The sequence below is a fragment of the Cebidichthys violaceus genome, unplaced genomic scaffold (assembly GCF_023349555.1).
Source record: "Cebidichthys violaceus isolate CVI_PGR_0920_01 unplaced genomic scaffold, fCebVio1.0.p SCAF_9, whole genome shotgun sequence".
Lineage (NCBI taxonomy): Eukaryota > Metazoa > Chordata > Actinopteri > Perciformes > Stichaeidae > Cebidichthys > Cebidichthys violaceus.
Genome location: NW_027176975.1, coordinates 7,447,112 through 7,463,800, shown reverse-complemented (window position 1 = coordinate 7,463,800; position 16,689 = coordinate 7,447,112). Strand labels below are relative to the sequence as shown.

Genomic DNA, 16,689 nt, shown 5'->3' with positions numbered 1-16,689 from the left:
AGTGATAACAGTCAATAATATACTATATAAACAAATTCATTAATTGAGTAATTATCTTAGCACTGTCCATGATACCGTACTGCATGTGTTGCCTGATTGATTGAAGTTCTTTGCATAATCTCCCCTCTCCTGTGGGTAGCATGGCCACATTAACCAGTTATGGAGTCTAGGCAAACACATTGTTATTGTCATCTACGGCCCTGTGCATTGTGCATGTACCCCGTCGCCTCCAAATGCCAGTCAGTTTATTTGGTAATATGGCCCGTGCAAGCACAAAATAAACAGAAATACTGATGTCCTCAGCATTTTTTTATTTCAAATGTAGTGTTAAGATTAAGTAATAATACAGAACTAACTACCCAAGATGAATCAACATTGGCCTTGGAGCATTTGGGGCACCAGGGCTTCTGGGGCACCGGGCCAGTTCCCTGCTTGGCCTGCTTTATAATCCAGCCTTGTGGGAAACCAAGACATGGATCCCACTGAACAGCGCGTGGGGGAAGTTTGCCCTTAGGTCTTTCTGCCAAAAAGAGTTTGCTTTAAATTCAAGGCAGAGAGCAAACTTCTCCCTTGTGCCACTGATCATATAAGTAATTATCTGACCCTGATGAATGATGATAAGATGATGATTGTAAATTGGCTAGGTGCGTTGTAACATTTCAGCGTCCTTATGTCTATCAACTCACCTGTGACCTGACAAGCATCATGTGTGAAATCACCAGCGAAACCGCATGTCAAATGTTTAGGAATGTTTGGATAACAACATCACGTGGTGCAGGTCTGAACCATAGACTTGAGTTGATAGAGCGGCAATTTCCATTCATATCCACACCCCATGAATGGCCTGGTCAGCAGCTGCTCCCTCCTAAATTACTGCCGTGAACTGTTTGGTACTGTCGACATAGAAATCATTGTTGATTTAGTGACAGCCTTATCAGATTATATGGAGGAAATGTTGTGGAATTTCCTTTCTATCCAGTCCAGCTCTGTGCTCTGAATCCTCTGCAGTCTGCATCAGCAAAGTGTCTTGGCATCACTTCTCCTTCCTTTGGTGTCCATTCCGGCGTCATGTGAAAGGGGTTCACGGTGGTTCCTCTCGCCCTAGAGCTGACCCAGCGCATCCGTCAGTGCCGACGTCCTCGCCCGGGTCGTAGTCCCGGTGGGGTAGTGTCCCTGTCCCCGCTGTCCCCAGTTCATCCTGCATCCTTCGGCGTGCGGCGGAGGATGAGCGAGCAAGGGAAGGGCTCGGCATCCGCCTCTGCCTCGGCCCCGGCTCCAGGGTCGGATACTTACAAAGGCTGGCTTTTTAAATGGACCAACTATTTGAAAGGATACCAGCGGCGGTGGTTTGTCCTCAGCAATGGCCTGCTTTCATATTACAGGTACATTTTTTTAAGACGCAGTGTGCAATATTTCTCAAAGTAAACGCCAACAGACGCGCGCAGCTCACAGTTGCGTGTCAGTGCGTTACAGCTGGCCGCCTCAGCTGGCTAGCATCAGGCTAAAGCTAGCTGTCAAACGGACACAGTCAGCTGTCTGTTTACTTCACGCTGACAGCGACAAAAACGTTTATGTTTTACTTTGAATGACTGTGGGTTACGGAAAGGCACCGACACGTAGAGACATGCACACAGCAGCAATAGCAGCAAGGCTTCTAACTCGTTAAAGTGTCTACTTGTGGCTACAGCTGGTACAGACGTCAGCTAGCACACTAAGCTAGCCAGCTAGCCTCAGTCGTTGACAGCTGAAGAGCAGTCCGCTCCTCAGTGACACTAACACGGCTACTCGTCCTTTAAACAAGGAGTTAGTAAAGTCAACGTCCTAATAATCACCTTTCACTTCATTGTCTAAAATTGTATTCGCTGTGAACATCATGTCTTTTTTTTCGAAATTCATTCATTCATCCAATTAACAAACGTTACTGAGCCACGTCACTTAGTATGATAACTGTAAATGATCGCCATCATCATCGTATTTCTGTCTTCACTTTGATCACGCACTTGCTAGCTGTGAGCTAACGTTAGCTGTACAGTAGCACAACACCTGTGGCTCAGGTGCGTCTAGCCATGGAGTCGTGTTTCCACAGGTGTAGAGAAACTATTCAGTTCGCCTCAACATATAAGAGTCCTGCATGTTGTGAAGGTCCATAAAATATATCCAAACCTAATTTTCCTCAACAGCAACAACAACGTATTCATTGTCAGTCTATTATGAATACAACCTTACTAGCAGGTGAATGAACTGTTACATGGTCTAGGGGGGACAGTAGTGACAATATAGTGCAACTTCTCGGTCCACCTTCTTGCATTTTCAGATTGTGATTATTTTGTCACAGAAGAGCTGAGAGTCCTACTTTTCATTGCTCTCATTGCCCGGCTCTTGCATGTTCAACCGTCCTTCTTGCTTTGACTTTTAGTGCTTTTGGCAACATTCAAATACTCTGCTGTATCGTCTTCTGGGTCACACTGCCCTTTGTGCACTACTAGCGTTTTTTTACCCATCTAAACTTAATAGTCATTCCCATTAGGTTCACTTCCAAAGTGTCTCTGTTTCCCAGAATATCAATACACCCAACATTTGGATGTGTTGCACTATGTGATGGGTATGAAACAGTTGATGATCGCAACCAGGAAACCCTGAACCACCTGTGTATGGTCCACATAAGAGGAGAGATCAGTTGTTCACCCGGTCTGACCCTGTTTTCCTAATTAAATGGTTCACAGCAGAGTGAAGGTGCCCCCACTGGAGTTAACCTTCATCTGCTAACAGTACTATTTGTCAAAGCTGCCTGTAAAGTTTAAGTGACCTCACAAATCAGATATGATAAAAACAACAACTTCTATCTTGATATGGTAATGCTCACTGTAATTGATTGCAGTAATACAAATGATGAATGTGACTCTAAGCTGAACCTCAAGGATAATTGTTATTTCACAAATCAGATATGATAAAACAAATGTGTTCAAGCATAATGTGTTATGGCAAACTGTAAATGCTTGTAGTAATATAAATTATAAATGTGACATTAAGCTGATTCCCCAAGGATAATTGTCTATAATCGCCGATGAAGAAGGAGTAAGGGATTCACTGCTCTTCTTGCCAGTATGGAGGTTTGAGTGTGGATCCTCTGACTGCAAGGCAACATTTTGACTCATTATGCTTCCTTGCACTTCCAACAGTCATAAATGTCATCCTAAAATATGACTATTTAGATTTGAACATGCTTTATTGATTGTACTCCACATTCAGAGCCCATTTAATCATTCCATGCTACAGTCTGTTGTCTTTTCACGTCAGCAGTGCTATTTGACACGTACGTATAGTAGCCAAAGCCCTGCTCCTGCCTGAGATAGTCATGAAAGGAAAGATGCCTGTTGCCTCTCTACCCTTTATTAATAGTCCATTATGTTGTAAGGTGACTGTTTTCCCTGGCAGTGAAGCGCACAACTTATCCCCTCCGCCGACGTCTCCCTGGCTGAAGACTTTAGGCTTTGTGTGCTGCTGTTTGTGCCTCCTCTGGCCGACTGTCTGCCTTTCTACTGTGAGGGAAGTAAAAGGGTAACAGTCAGACAAATGTGACAGCATGTTAATTAAACTGTCGTCTTTGTATGTCAAGTGATTATTGTGTTCTGCAGAACATGTTTTTGTCTTGTCCTACAATTATGAGACGATTATGCCGAGAAATAAGCCAGTTTTAATATATATATATATATATATATATATATATATATATATATATATATATATATATATATATATATATAGCCTTACGATTACCACTCACTATTATAATAAGACTTCAGTTTAGTAGTTGCTCTTACACTTTGTGTACAACAACATTGTCAGTATTTCTGTGGTCTTTGAAGTTGAAGCACTAGCTCGATTTGTAAAAAAGTATTTAATAATGTAATGTAGAGATTCTATAATTGGTTAAACTCTATTATCATAGGAGGCTGAACTTTAGCCCAAGCGACATGTCACATTAGATGCAGCCTAACATTCGTTGACCAGTTGTTTGATTTGCAGTGTTCAGTATTTGTTTGCCCTTTTTAAAAGATCAGTTTGTATTACTGACGCATCATTAGAGACTGACATATAGAGGTTTAGCCAATAACCTGAGAGATCCCTTTCATTCCCAAGGCTTGCTGATGTCAAAGCAAAGGCTTAGTTCTCTAACGTGTTGCTGAGAAGCCAAAGGGCGACGGAGGACCGTGATCAATGCTTTGATTCTGTGGGCAGACTGACACACTCAGCACTTGCGTCTGTTAAAGTGTAATGAGTTTTTACAGAGATGCAACATTGCACTCGTCATTGATTACTTTTGGCCCTGACATTGCAAGGCTGGCTGTTTTTTTTATTTTGTATACCACATTAGCCTTGTGTCTCATCTGTTTCAGTTTAGATCATCTGAAATGGCCTCATTGAGCAAGATATGACAAGATCTCTGTCCTCCCTCTCGCACTGAACTTCTTTCACTTTTAATTTATTTAATTTCTTAATTGACTTTTCCTCCCAATTTTAATACTCTCAGCACATACTTACTCACCTCTTAAAGTAAATCCGGCTTGGTGCTTCAGGGAAGATTATGGAGCATTAAAGCCTTGAGTGCAATTGGAGCTGCAGTATCAGTGAATCGAGCCTTGGCTTTCATAGGCCGGCCATGTTTTCTTCTCAGCTGCAGGATAGTAACTGGATCGTATCAGTTTAAGTGCTCAGTGGGGGGTTCGGTACAATTCCTGTCCCTTTGTAAAGGCAGGTTATTGTGTTACTGCTGGCACACTCAGCTCCCCCGGTGCAGGGAGGCGTGGCGGGAGAGCGGTGAGCTAGCTAACCTTGTTCCCAGCTGCAGGGTAGCCTGGCCTGAACCCTGTTAGAGTGGCACATAAGAAGAATGACTGGAGCAAGAGATGTGGACGCTGTGATCTAATCTTGTTAATAGGCTCTTAGTTGGTCTCAGCACAAGGCTACAGAGTGCGTAAAATCGTCTCTGTGTGCGGCCTGTTTGTGTGGTCTTTGTGTTTTTGTGTAAAGGTGAGAGCAGCAGAGTCAAATTAAAGCGAGCAGGGGAGTCTGGCCACGTTCTCACCATCTCATTGTTTCCGTCTTGCAGCAGGTCATGTCATGCTGTCCATGTTGCAGTATCATTGCTTTGGTTTCCTTGTCTCATGTTTCCTCTCTGTCTTCAGCACAACACGTTCCCCAGCGTTTCTCTGGCTCTCTCCCTCCATGTCTTGTGATATTTCAGCCCCCAGCCACAACAAAACCTTTCTACATTCTCATGCTCTGGGTACTGTGTCCTATTTCCTCTGCCTGTCTGTGTGTATGTGTGTGTCTGTGTGTGTGTGTGTGTGTGTGTGTGTGTGTGTGTGTCTCTCCTCATGCTTATGGCCGTCTGTTCTGTGTTGTTCACCGGTTGTTGTTCTGACATTACATGCTCCAGATCGGTGGATTTGTGTTTTATGAGGATATGTGCACAGGGGACTGACAGGTAAAGCTATTCTCTCCTGGCTCATGCAGGACCCTCTCTCATGCCCTCAGCTGCCCCCCACTCACCTTCCCCTACTAGTGCCTTAACGCTCCTGTAGTCTCTCTTTCCCAGCTTTTGTAGTTTCGTTGACTGTGTATTTCATGGCCTTTGCATGGCCTCGCCTTCCCACAGGGCCGAAGCGATCGGTGTGGGTCTCATCTTACTCATCAGCAGCACACTCAGTATGTTAACCCACTCACACCCAGGACTCTGCAGCTGAGCTCGGGCTCGGCGAGGCCTAAAAACCGGGCTCCGCACAGCTTCGCATGGCCCCAGTGCGACCTCGTCTACACAAACTGATGTGTACGGAGCCCCGGCAGAAGAGTGGTACACTGAAGGACTTGTTCTGGATTGGCATTATAACAAGACTTGACTTCAGCCAGTAGAAGCAGTGTGGGGGAAGTCGCTGCCTGGCAGAACTTAAAAAAAAGCACTTCAACTTCTGACTTAATAAGGCGGCAGCCACCTTGTCAGTGTCAACTGGATCTGGTTTTAAGGTTTAGTGCTGCTGAGAGGCAGCTGCCCGTGGCGGTGAGAGCTCACTGAGGGTGGATGAACGGACGTTAGCACCCACAGACGGCTGCATCCACGTGATCGCATGGCTGCATGCTTCAAGGTGGCTGTTTCTAAGAGTGTGGATGGGCAATCATGTGACGCCGGGGGTTGAGGACGTTTTTTTTGGTTTAATTTGAAACAGCCACACCACAGCATGTGTTTTCGCTGATTAGTCGGCGCTCTCTGGTTGAGGGTGTTAATCAGCAAAATCAGCTGTCTGTGGCTGGAGCGGAAACCTGCATACGCTCAGCTCTCTGTGGGACATACTGTTCCAGCCCTGCTCTGCAGCTTAGCTTCACAGAATGAGAGACAGACTGATTCCCACCACACAATCCGTAATGTTTGAAAACTTGACACATGAATACCTACCACATGATTATGCTAATGAATACATTCTACAGCAGGGGTCTTCAACGTTTTTCAGGCCAAGGACCCCCAAACTGATAGAGAGATGGAGCAGGGACCCCCTACTATATACAGTATATTGTATAAAATTGTGTTTTATATGAAACTGGGCCTAGTGCCATGTATAAACATACCTTGTTATTGTGCATTCAATACTAAGCTATTCAAATAATACACAGGTTCATATATTCATGTTTTTATTTTAAAGGTACAGTGAGTAGGGTGGCCGTGCCACTGCCATTTAGAAACATTCCTTGTATGATAATCATGCATACAAGCTATTCAAATTGACGTTTTTATTTTAAACATAAATTTGGAAACGAAAATGAGTGATGGCCTATTAGTGCCACTGCCATGCATAACCATACCTGTTATCTTGCATAGAATACTGAACTATTAAAATAATGGACAGATTCATGTTTGGGGAAAAAAAACAAAAAAACGAAATTGTCTAATCAACCAAAATTTCCGCGGACCCCCGGTTGAAGACCTCTGTTCTACAGTATATTTCTGTTTTGGATGATGTACAACTGCAGTTGTGTTATTGGAAGATGTGTTTGGAAACACACGGCCTGTACATTTGGCTTAGACTTCCGCAGTAGACGTACAACACTCTTGCCCTTGCTCTTTGTTCTAATCTCTTGCTCTGCTGCTTTGGCTCTCTTCCCCGCTATCTCTCTTTTTTTTTTAACAGCTCTCGCACTCTGTTCTCTCTTTGTTCACGCTGCTATTCGTTGTTTGGTTTTGCGAGCTACAGAGGCTTGGAGGCAGACAATGGCCTTGTTATCTACACTACTGTAGCCCACTGACTGTGCAACAGTTGGTGTTAGTGGAGGCTACACAGAATACCCACAATTCAGCACAATTGCAGCAGGGCAGACAGGCCACACTGAGTGAATTATAAAATATCCAAATTTCTTTTAACAGTAGCTAATGCAGGTTTAGGTTTCATGAATGGATGGTTGTGCTGCAGAGAAGGTGCATGTGAAAAGTTAAATAACCAAGTACTTCAATTCAAAGTTCAAAGTGAATCCTTATATCATCTTTGGCATTTCTCTGTCCCTCCTTGCCTCCCTGCTTGTGCGTATTTGCCGTAGGAATGCCGATTGTATTACCTTACCTGTAATACTCTAACTGACAAAAAAGTCCTTCAGCTCTTTATTGTTTCTCTCTCTCTCTCTCTCTCTCTCTTGCCTGTTATTTTGTTGCAGGACACAGGCAGAGATGGCCCATACGTGCCGTGGAACGATCAACTTGGCCACGGCACACATCGACACGGAGGACGCCTGCAATATTGTCCTGAGCAGCGGAGGCCGCACTTACCACCTGAAGGCCAGCACAGAAGTGGAGCGGCAGAGATGGGTCACGGCTCTGGAGTTGGCTAAAGCTAAAGCCATCCGCATGATGAACGATCAGTCTGGTAAGGGCAACCGGAGAGAGCAGCTACTAAAATGGAAAATATAATCTGCTTTTTATAGTCTAAGTGCAAGCAGTTAGAGTGTAACACACCCATGAGGTACTGATGCAAGACATTCATGTTAACCTTGATAAATAAAGGCTGGGCTGATACAGTCTTGGGTAAACATACAAGAGAGCATACAAGTTAGTTCCAAGATCCAAGGTGAAAGGTGTGTTCAGCACTAGTCCAGCATGTTGAGCATGGTCCTCAGGCCAGCTAAGATATTTGGATATATTTGCTATTCAGCAGGTGTTTCATCTCACACCCTCCTTCATTAATGTAATTCAGATTCCGGTAGGAGCCAGGAGAGGGCAGCGCTGTCTGCTCAGTCGAGTTGGGAAACACACTGGAGTATGCTAATGGAACTGTGGAAACTGGGCTTCCATTCAGCCTGACAACAGATCACTCTCCTTTCCAAGGAGACTTGTTCTTCTATGGTTGTATTAGGTGTTGCAGGTCAAAGGCTGTGGGAAAAGCCTTGGAGGACCGTTTTTCTTCACTTTTTAAACCCTAGCATCATCCCAAAGACTCTCCACCTCAGTCTTTTGCAGACTGGGTCTACAGAGACTGAGACAGGCTATATATTCCTCTGGCCTCAATTTGAAAGTGAGATCACTAAATATAGAGTGTGGGAGACTGTGAGTGCTTTGTAGCTCACCACTGCCAGTAAACAAGTAATGTTTTGAAAATGGCAGGCTGTGAGAGCCAAATATGATGTTGGAAATATCCAGAAATGTAACTGTTATTCTTTGTGTAAACATTGGGTGGCGCTGTACTAATATCCTGGGCTCAGGTACAGTATGTAGGCACTAGAATCACTGTTGTCATTGGGTGTTTTTGACCCCGGAAAGGGTTTTGAGCGCTGTGGTGGTAACAGCTTTTGTTGTCATTCAGCAAATGGTGCATTTTTGATTTTCGGTGGAAGCAAACGGACTTGGTTTTACACGATGCACGCAAAGCAAAATAAACAGACTCTTATTCTACGAAGAAGAACATCTCTGTAAATGTTGTACTTAACTCAATGCACATCGATGGGTAACGTAGGCTTACAGCCAGCGCGTCAACTAGGTCACTCCTCGGAAAGACACCGCAGTAGCTTACAGTACTAGACTGGGCTCCTTTAACACATTGAATTACTTACTTTTTGAATATTGTGTGTGTGTGTGTGTGTGTGTGTGTGTGTGTGTGTGTGTGTATGTGTGTGTGTGTGTGTGTGTGCATATTTTCTGCAGCATGGTCTGTTGTCTTCAATTACTGTATGATGATGCTACAGTACACCCACCACAAAATGATTTTTCTTATTTTTAATATATTGTCCCCTTTTAAATTAATTTCTGTGTTGAACAAACCTTTTTTGAACAAACTTTTGGGTTCATTCAAGATCCAGTTTCAGGATCTAGTATCTACAAATGCCTTTTTTTTTAAAGTAAAGACATACTGTATCTGTTTGAAATGTAGTGACGTGAACAGTTTCCTGATATCAGGCAACCTGTTCTTAGGCCAAATATGATACGATATCAACTGCAAACGGATGCTTTTCATCCCACCATTCTTAGCAAACTGTAGAGATTCAAACGCATGAAAACACACAAAGACACCTGCTTCTGTGTATCTAAGATGCTGTAGAGTCAGTCTGATGCCGCTCGTCACACCGGGTTAAACGTCGCCTTCAATGCACCGTGTATATATTTTAACACTGTCATTAGGAACCTCTTGAATACTTTGTTTAATCACAAAACTATAAATCTGTTGTAATTATTCCATCAGTGCTATAATTGCCTGCCATGCATTAGACTTTTATTTCATGAAGCAGTTAGCTGTTTGTATTCTGCTAAAGCTTTGAGAAAGAACAGGTGTGTTTCTTTGTGTTCGTCTGACGTTTACTTTCACAGCTAATCTATCGGTGGGAGTACGATTTAAGAGCATGTGAGAAAAGGGACACTGTGCGAGTCCGTCTACAGAAAATGATCTGTTAACAGTTAATGCAAGTGAGAGGAATGTTTCATTCTACAGGGAATGACTGTTATTTTGCCGTCAGGCTCGTTCATAGCATCTCTTTCTGTACACAGTGTAAGACAACATGGATCGGTGACATTCATTAACCTGCCCTCTCCTCTCTGTCAGTGGAGTAAAGAGCTCCTATTGATCTCCTCAGCAGACTGTAAACCCAGGGCCCCATCACATGTGTAGATGGCGACCAAAGTTATAACTTGATAACTAGATGTAGCTTGTTGTTTATTTACCATCTCTGGTTTTCATCTAGGCCTGAGAAGCATGTTGTAAAATCTCAAATCCAATAATACACCGTAAGACTCCTGTTTCGACTCGAATCTCAAGTCGCTCTTCGTCTGTGTACGACTGACCTGAACCCTGAATCAATTACTTGAATTTTTCATTAGTACTGGTGTCACATCTGCCGCCTTTCCATTTAGAAGCCTTCTCCTGTAAATTGCCTGTCCTTCCATGAGTGCATCTTGTTCTACTTTAGGTTTAAATTGGATTTGTAACAGCTTACTGAAGCTAGTGCCTGCAGTTTGGGGCAAACGTTCAGCAGGTGGCAGTGTTTGCCTTCACTTCAAACATGACCTCTCTCATGTGTTTGCCTGCCTTGTTCCTGCCACTGTTTGTGAAAGTAGAGCTCACAGCCCGTTCAATCACTGGTTCCAGTGCTGGCTTGAATTTGCAAGACATTCGCTCCTATATGATTTCAACATCAGTGAAAATATGCTTGGATGGTGATTTTTGTTGTTGTTGTGGAAACTGGGAAGGTTTAGTGGAAGATGGTGGAACCAGTCATCCAGTTAGTGGTTTCTCTGGATGTAGCTGAGTTCAGATAGATACAGCTGAGGTAGGCAGTAACAGCAGCAGCCACAGATCCAAAGTAATTGCTCTCTTCCTGCACCTGACCCTGATGTACCCATGCATGCAAGCTGATGTGTATCTTGTGATCTGAATCAGTATTCAGTCCTTGGGTGACATTTCACTTTGGTTTTGTGTGAGTTAACCGGTATTCACATGATGTACTTGTAGGGGAACCCCTAGTTAATTCAGATATTTACATTTATCCCCTCGCCTGTGTTATTTTTCTCTGATACCTTTTCTGTATCTTTCTCTTTTCTTGTTTTTTTTTCACATCCCAGCGTTTCCCTTTGCAGTAAAGGGTAGAGCTCTGTCCATGGTCCTGAAACAGAATATCAAGATTAGGACAGCCTCCTCAAACAAGCTTCCTTTGTCGTTTTTTTCCCCCCATCCCTCCTGGTCCTGACTGTCTCCTTGTGTTTTCCCCCTACATTCGCTCCGGCACTCGCTCTTCCTCTTTCTTTCAGCCACCCTCTCGGTCGCGGTCTGGTTTTCCCGCCCCCTTTCCCTCTTTCTCTCTTCTCCTCTCTCAGTAAGCCGTTTACTCTCCTTTTCATCCAGCGGGGGTTTTAGTTCTGAATGGAATGACCTACTGCTTTCTCCAACTCTTCCCTTTTCACTCTTTTCTTTGCTTAAAACATTGCCTTTGTCCTGCAAAGTCTGGAGGGGAAAAAAAAGACGGGATAAGGCGCAGTTTTCCTCTTGTAAGTATCCGGCTTTTCTTCCGTTTACGTTATGCTCAGGAATGTGGGTGCGTGTTTGTGATGTATCTGGTTTAAATGATGAGATGCAGCTGTGTTTACACGTTGTAGCTTATATTACCATATATTGGTGAATATTGGCTGAATTGTAGTGGATGAATCAAGGATATCAGTGATTTTTCAATATTGGACAAAAAGCAAATACAGTAGATTTCTGTCCCAGAGCTCATTCAGGTGATTAACTGGTTTGAAATAATAAAAAAACAAACATAATTATTGAAGAAAGTAAACAACTAACATGTAAAAATGTTTCTCCATTAGCAGTGAATGAAAACACTGTTGAATAATGTATTTGATTGATTGGTTTGCTCTCATGTATACATTTTTCCATTGTGAAATGGATGAATCTCTCTGCGCAGGGCAGGAGACTCATAGGACCGAGTTAAGGCTGTGTTGGATTTATAGTACCACTCTACATGTAATAGATAATGATTCACTAATAGAGTAACAAATGTATTATGATGACAAATCTATAAAATTAAACTGACATTCACACCTACTGTATTAATCTATATGGAACAAAAAAGCATGTTTTAAAGTACTGTATTCTATCAAAAATCATCCATGGGTGCTTTTCGATCTCTTTTTTTCCCGTCGTATTCAGCTTCTGTCTTCCTTTTCTGTCTGTTGAATCTGAATGTAACAGCCAAGTGTCCCTGTGAAGTCAGACCCTGGCTGTCTCATGATGGATTGAACTCTCTCTACTCACACTTCCTCCATAAACTGCACATTTCACCCATCGAGTTACATGCCACCCGCTTCCTCAGCCACTGATCTGACTTGCTCTTTGAAACTCCATTGCATCTATGTTGTTGTTTTTCTTACAGAACACATTAGAAAGTAATCAGGCCCGTTGTCTTTGTCCTGTTTCTACTGGGCTTGGCGCCTGTTTTCTGACTTAATGCTGCCGGCATTTTTACATGTATTCCTCCTCTCTCTTTTGTCTTGTCTTATTGTATTTTGAAAGCACTATATATGTTGAATGGACTCTAAAATGTCCCACCAATAGGTGAGTGATGTCTGAACAGAATAAGGATGGCACTAAAAAAACGCTTTCTTTTTCACCACACTCAGTCTTGCTGAGGTTTACTTGTAAATATCTCCCTGCCATTACATTGCAGAAGTGGTTTTAAAGAGTTATGATGGATGTTGTGACCACAGCCAACAACCATTTTACAGTTGAACATTTAGTTTTTATTTAGTTTTAGGTATTATTTTTACAATGAAAATATTAGATTTTGTCATCTCATTCGCTTTGTTTGTTTTGTTTGATTGTTTTACAGTTTTACTCTCGTTTTAGCGAACACAAATTTTGTTAAACCATTTTAGGTGGTTTTAGAAATTTTAGTCCTTTTTTAATTTATTTATTATTATTATTATTTATTTATTTCTGAGGATAAAGTTGTTGCCATCTTTGATATAGACACTTTTTATGGTTACAGGTGTTGTTCTCATCTATTGTGAGGTGAGAGGAAAAAGGCACAGTGTTTACCTGTTTCTACTAGACTGTAATGGTTCACACACACACAACCTCTGCTTCTTCACAGTATGGCAGGAAAGTGTCTGAACACTGATTAGATGAAATGGTGGGTGGTAGTTGTTTACTTTAAAAAAAATGTTTATCAGAGTTGATCGGACCAAACCTAGAATATAGAATATAGTTAAATAAGTGGAGTTATCCTTTAGAGGCCACATTAGAATAGAATATTATGAGCTAGATAATATGCTTTGAATATTGTGCTTGTATTGTTCTTGCCTCTTGTCTCTGACATGGCTGTCTTGGTATTAGACTATTGTTTACTCAATTTATTGGATATATGAATTATACTAATCATGACTCCATACAGTCAGTGTACAGCGCTATTGAAGCACTGCATTGTTACAGGATCCACGCTGCTTTACTGGGATTATTGTGCCGTCCTCTGTTGTACTGGGATTGGTCTTCTCTTTAGTGGCTGCATGCTGCATGAAACTTGAATTCATTAATAAGCTCACATTGTGGCCCAGACAGTCGACACCCACATTTTCTCCCTGTCATTCGCTCTGTAGCCTTTTTGCTTTATCAGCAGTAAATTGAGAAATTGAGAACCCAGAAACAAGCAGGTCATTAAATCTCAAATTTAGTTAAATGGTGTGCGAGGCGGTCAGCTGTGAAAAGAGAGGTTCAGTTTCCTCCCTTTTCATCCTCTGGGTGGATTTCGCTGGTCAGGTGAAGCTCCTTATGCAAACTAAGAGAGCTGAGAGTGTTTTTCTCACAGCACTGCAATCTGCCACAGTGGGCTGGATACCGTTTTGTTGCTGTTGAAAGGCCACCACTGTTGCAGCTCTTTTTTCTTCTTTTAATGAAGTTTCCCTTTCATCCAAGTTCAAAGCAGAAAACATTGTGGATTGGTTAGTTCATACCACTGGAGTCGTTGACGTGTTTGACTTGATGATGAAGATCGTGAGAACGATGGAGAAGAAGTCACACTCATCGGTGAGGACAGCCTATGAAGCAGGTTTGTAAATAGGGATCAGTCCGTTCATTCAGTTCACAAAATACTACTTGGTGCATTATATCGTGATAATACTGAACCAAGTCTGAGTAGACACAATTGTGATGGAAATGCCATTTTAAATGGCTAAAAACACTAAATACAGAAAAAAATTAGAAGGGCACTTAGAGAGTGCAGACCTCCACCAAGGCTGTTTCCATAAGTGAAAAGTATAGTTCAGATCTGCTCCGAAATGTAATGGGTTCTTCCTTAGCCCATGCTTCACCCTTTCATTAACTTTCATGAAAATCAGGTCAGTAGTTTTTCTGTAATCCTGCTGACAAACCAAACCAAACCAAAATGACATGACCTCCTTGGCGGAGGTAATAAACGACGGTACTTATACAGGTTATAGTGAAGCATGTGAACCTATGGTATGACAGTTTCTATGAAAGGAACTGGACCTGCAGTTCATCATTGAAACCATTGCTGCAACTACAAAGGTGCACTCAGTAGAAGCAGTCAATGGAAGCATTAAACAGGTAATAAAAGGTGTTTTCAGAAAGTGTGAGTCACCGCAACCACGAGAGATCCTTGAGCATGCAGCCATAACTGGGCTCCCAAAATATTCTGCAGTTTGCTGCTGCAGAAGGCGAAGTTGGCCGCATTCACAAACGGACTCACACAGTCACACACACGACCGAACACATAACCTCCTCCGGAGATAAGGTATACAACTGTAAGGCTTGTTGAACTGCAAAGCGAGTTTTAAATCTTTGAAGACACATATGAAATGCATGTTCAAATGAAGTTCATGATGTTTGAACCTCAGTATTCAGTTTTAATACTATATTCTTTCTAAATTGACTTCAACTTTTCAAATCTTAGTTGAATTGTTTTGATATGTGACATTAATCTGACCTCATACAACAAAATGTAAAGACATCTGTTTAGGATCTGAATCTGGTCAGGTCTCACAGTATGATAATGACACACTAGTACAAAAATAAGTAAAAAATATTTTTTCCACAGTCTTTGGAAAGTCGGAGTCCTGAACTCAAGCCAATTAAACTGTACATGCAAGACATCCCACAAATATCACTGAACTGAAACTATACTTTAATGAGCAAATGTTCAAACACTGCTCATCTCTGCAGCTCTGGTCTTATTGCTGATACTTAATACTTAAGTAGCATCTTTATTCAGGACACAGAAAGGTACTTTTATCCGTCACACAAAGATGTTACCTGGACTTGAGTTTCTTTTGTCGTGATGACTAAGTGCAATCAGGGCCAGTTCATTGCCCCAGCATATCGAGAGTAAACTGTAATTTCACTCTGCAGCGTCAGGCATTGACATGAATGTTGCGTCTGTTTGTGAGAACGAAATCATCAAGTTGATGCATGGTTTCTCTACTATGAGCCAGTGCAGGCTAACACAGGAAACACTTCCTCTTAACTCGTACATTAGTGGTTAATTAAAGATCTTCCACCTCCTTTGGATAGGCGGGTTGTTATCGTACCAAGAGGAGCGTCAGTCCATTAGGTGGTCACAGTGTGAGCATAATGTGGTCTTTTGGCATGGATCAATGGCCGCTGCTGCTGCTGCTGCTGCTGCTGGAATTGACACAGCAAAATGTTTTTAAAAGGTCTGAAACTCAGAATGCTAAAATGACTTTCTTCTCACCATGAACATTTTTTTCTTGAAATGTTTGAACTGGTTTTAACGAGCTCGGTGCCGGTGCATTCAGGCTGTGCGGAGTGTTTGGGTTCCTGGATTTTCATGCACTAATTTGCTTAATGAAACTGTAACTCTTGCTCTTTAAACACTCCTTACACTTTAGTTTGTCCCTCAGATGGGTTGGCCTTCGTCTGTCTCATCCAGTAAATCAACAGGGAAATGTGGGGCTGAATTTCTGCTGAACTTTGGGATTTCAAAAGAACATCATTTCTATTTTGGAGCAACTTAGGTTTCACTCCAGATTCCAGTGCATTTTTAAAACGTGATCCCTCTCATGGAGATCATTTTGCATAGATTGGAGTCACCTATATTTAGAAATGAAGGTGCTATATTAGTTGTAATGTAATGTTCTAAAAGGGAAATGGCGTTTAATATAATTTAGATGCAATTAAAAACCCATTTATTGTACAGGATGTAAATATGTGTTGGTATACCTCAAAGAACAGTCTAACTATAGATACTGTATAATCATCTGTGTGCTACTTGATGATTACAACATTTAGTAGTTTACAATGTGAAATCAAATACAGCAGTATTTCAGTTTTATTAACTGACCATTAAGCACTACATGGGATTCAGATAACTTCAACAGTGACTTTGTTTATCCACACATAATCATTTTTATACACAAAATGCAGCTCAAAGTGCTTAACATTAACAATAATGACTGAAAACCAGATAAAAGAAAGAACAGACTATAAAGACACCCAAAAAACCCAGATACCCCACAGAGGCTGCTGTATTCACCAGTTAGTGTCGGCTCTCTTTGCACGGCTAAACTCAACAGTATTGAAGAAAAGAAATGATGAAGGTCAAGTGTGAAATTAATTGAGGTTTCATGCTTCGGCGCCCCCCTTGAACATGCCCCGGGACATTTAGGGGATGTTATTTATTTACTGTCCAGCAATC

At 42.0% G+C, this 16,689-nt stretch overlaps 1 protein-coding gene across 5 annotated transcripts in view; it reads left to right on the top strand.

The window, feature by feature from the left end:
- Nucleotides 1–1,008: 1,008 nt before the first annotated feature.
- The window catches only part of osbp2b (oxysterol binding protein 2b), a 48,267-nt gene continuing 32,586 nt past the window's right edge, over nucleotides 1,009–16,689 (top strand). The window contains exons 1-3 of one of the 5 annotated variants that reach the window (XM_068702843.1): nucleotides 1,009–1,382; nucleotides 5,441–5,488; nucleotides 7,699–7,907. In XM_068702843.1, the coding sequence (XP_068558944.1) occupies nucleotides 1,225–1,382; nucleotides 5,441–5,488; nucleotides 7,699–7,907 (415 nt within the window). In that variant the 5' untranslated portion in view covers nucleotides 1,009–1,224. Of the gene's footprint in view, nucleotides 1,383–5,107; nucleotides 5,288–5,440; nucleotides 5,489–7,698; nucleotides 7,908–16,689 lie in introns of those variants that run through there. The other 4 variants (XM_068702844.1, XM_068702845.1, XM_068702846.1 and 1 more) reach the window with 4 other exon arrangements.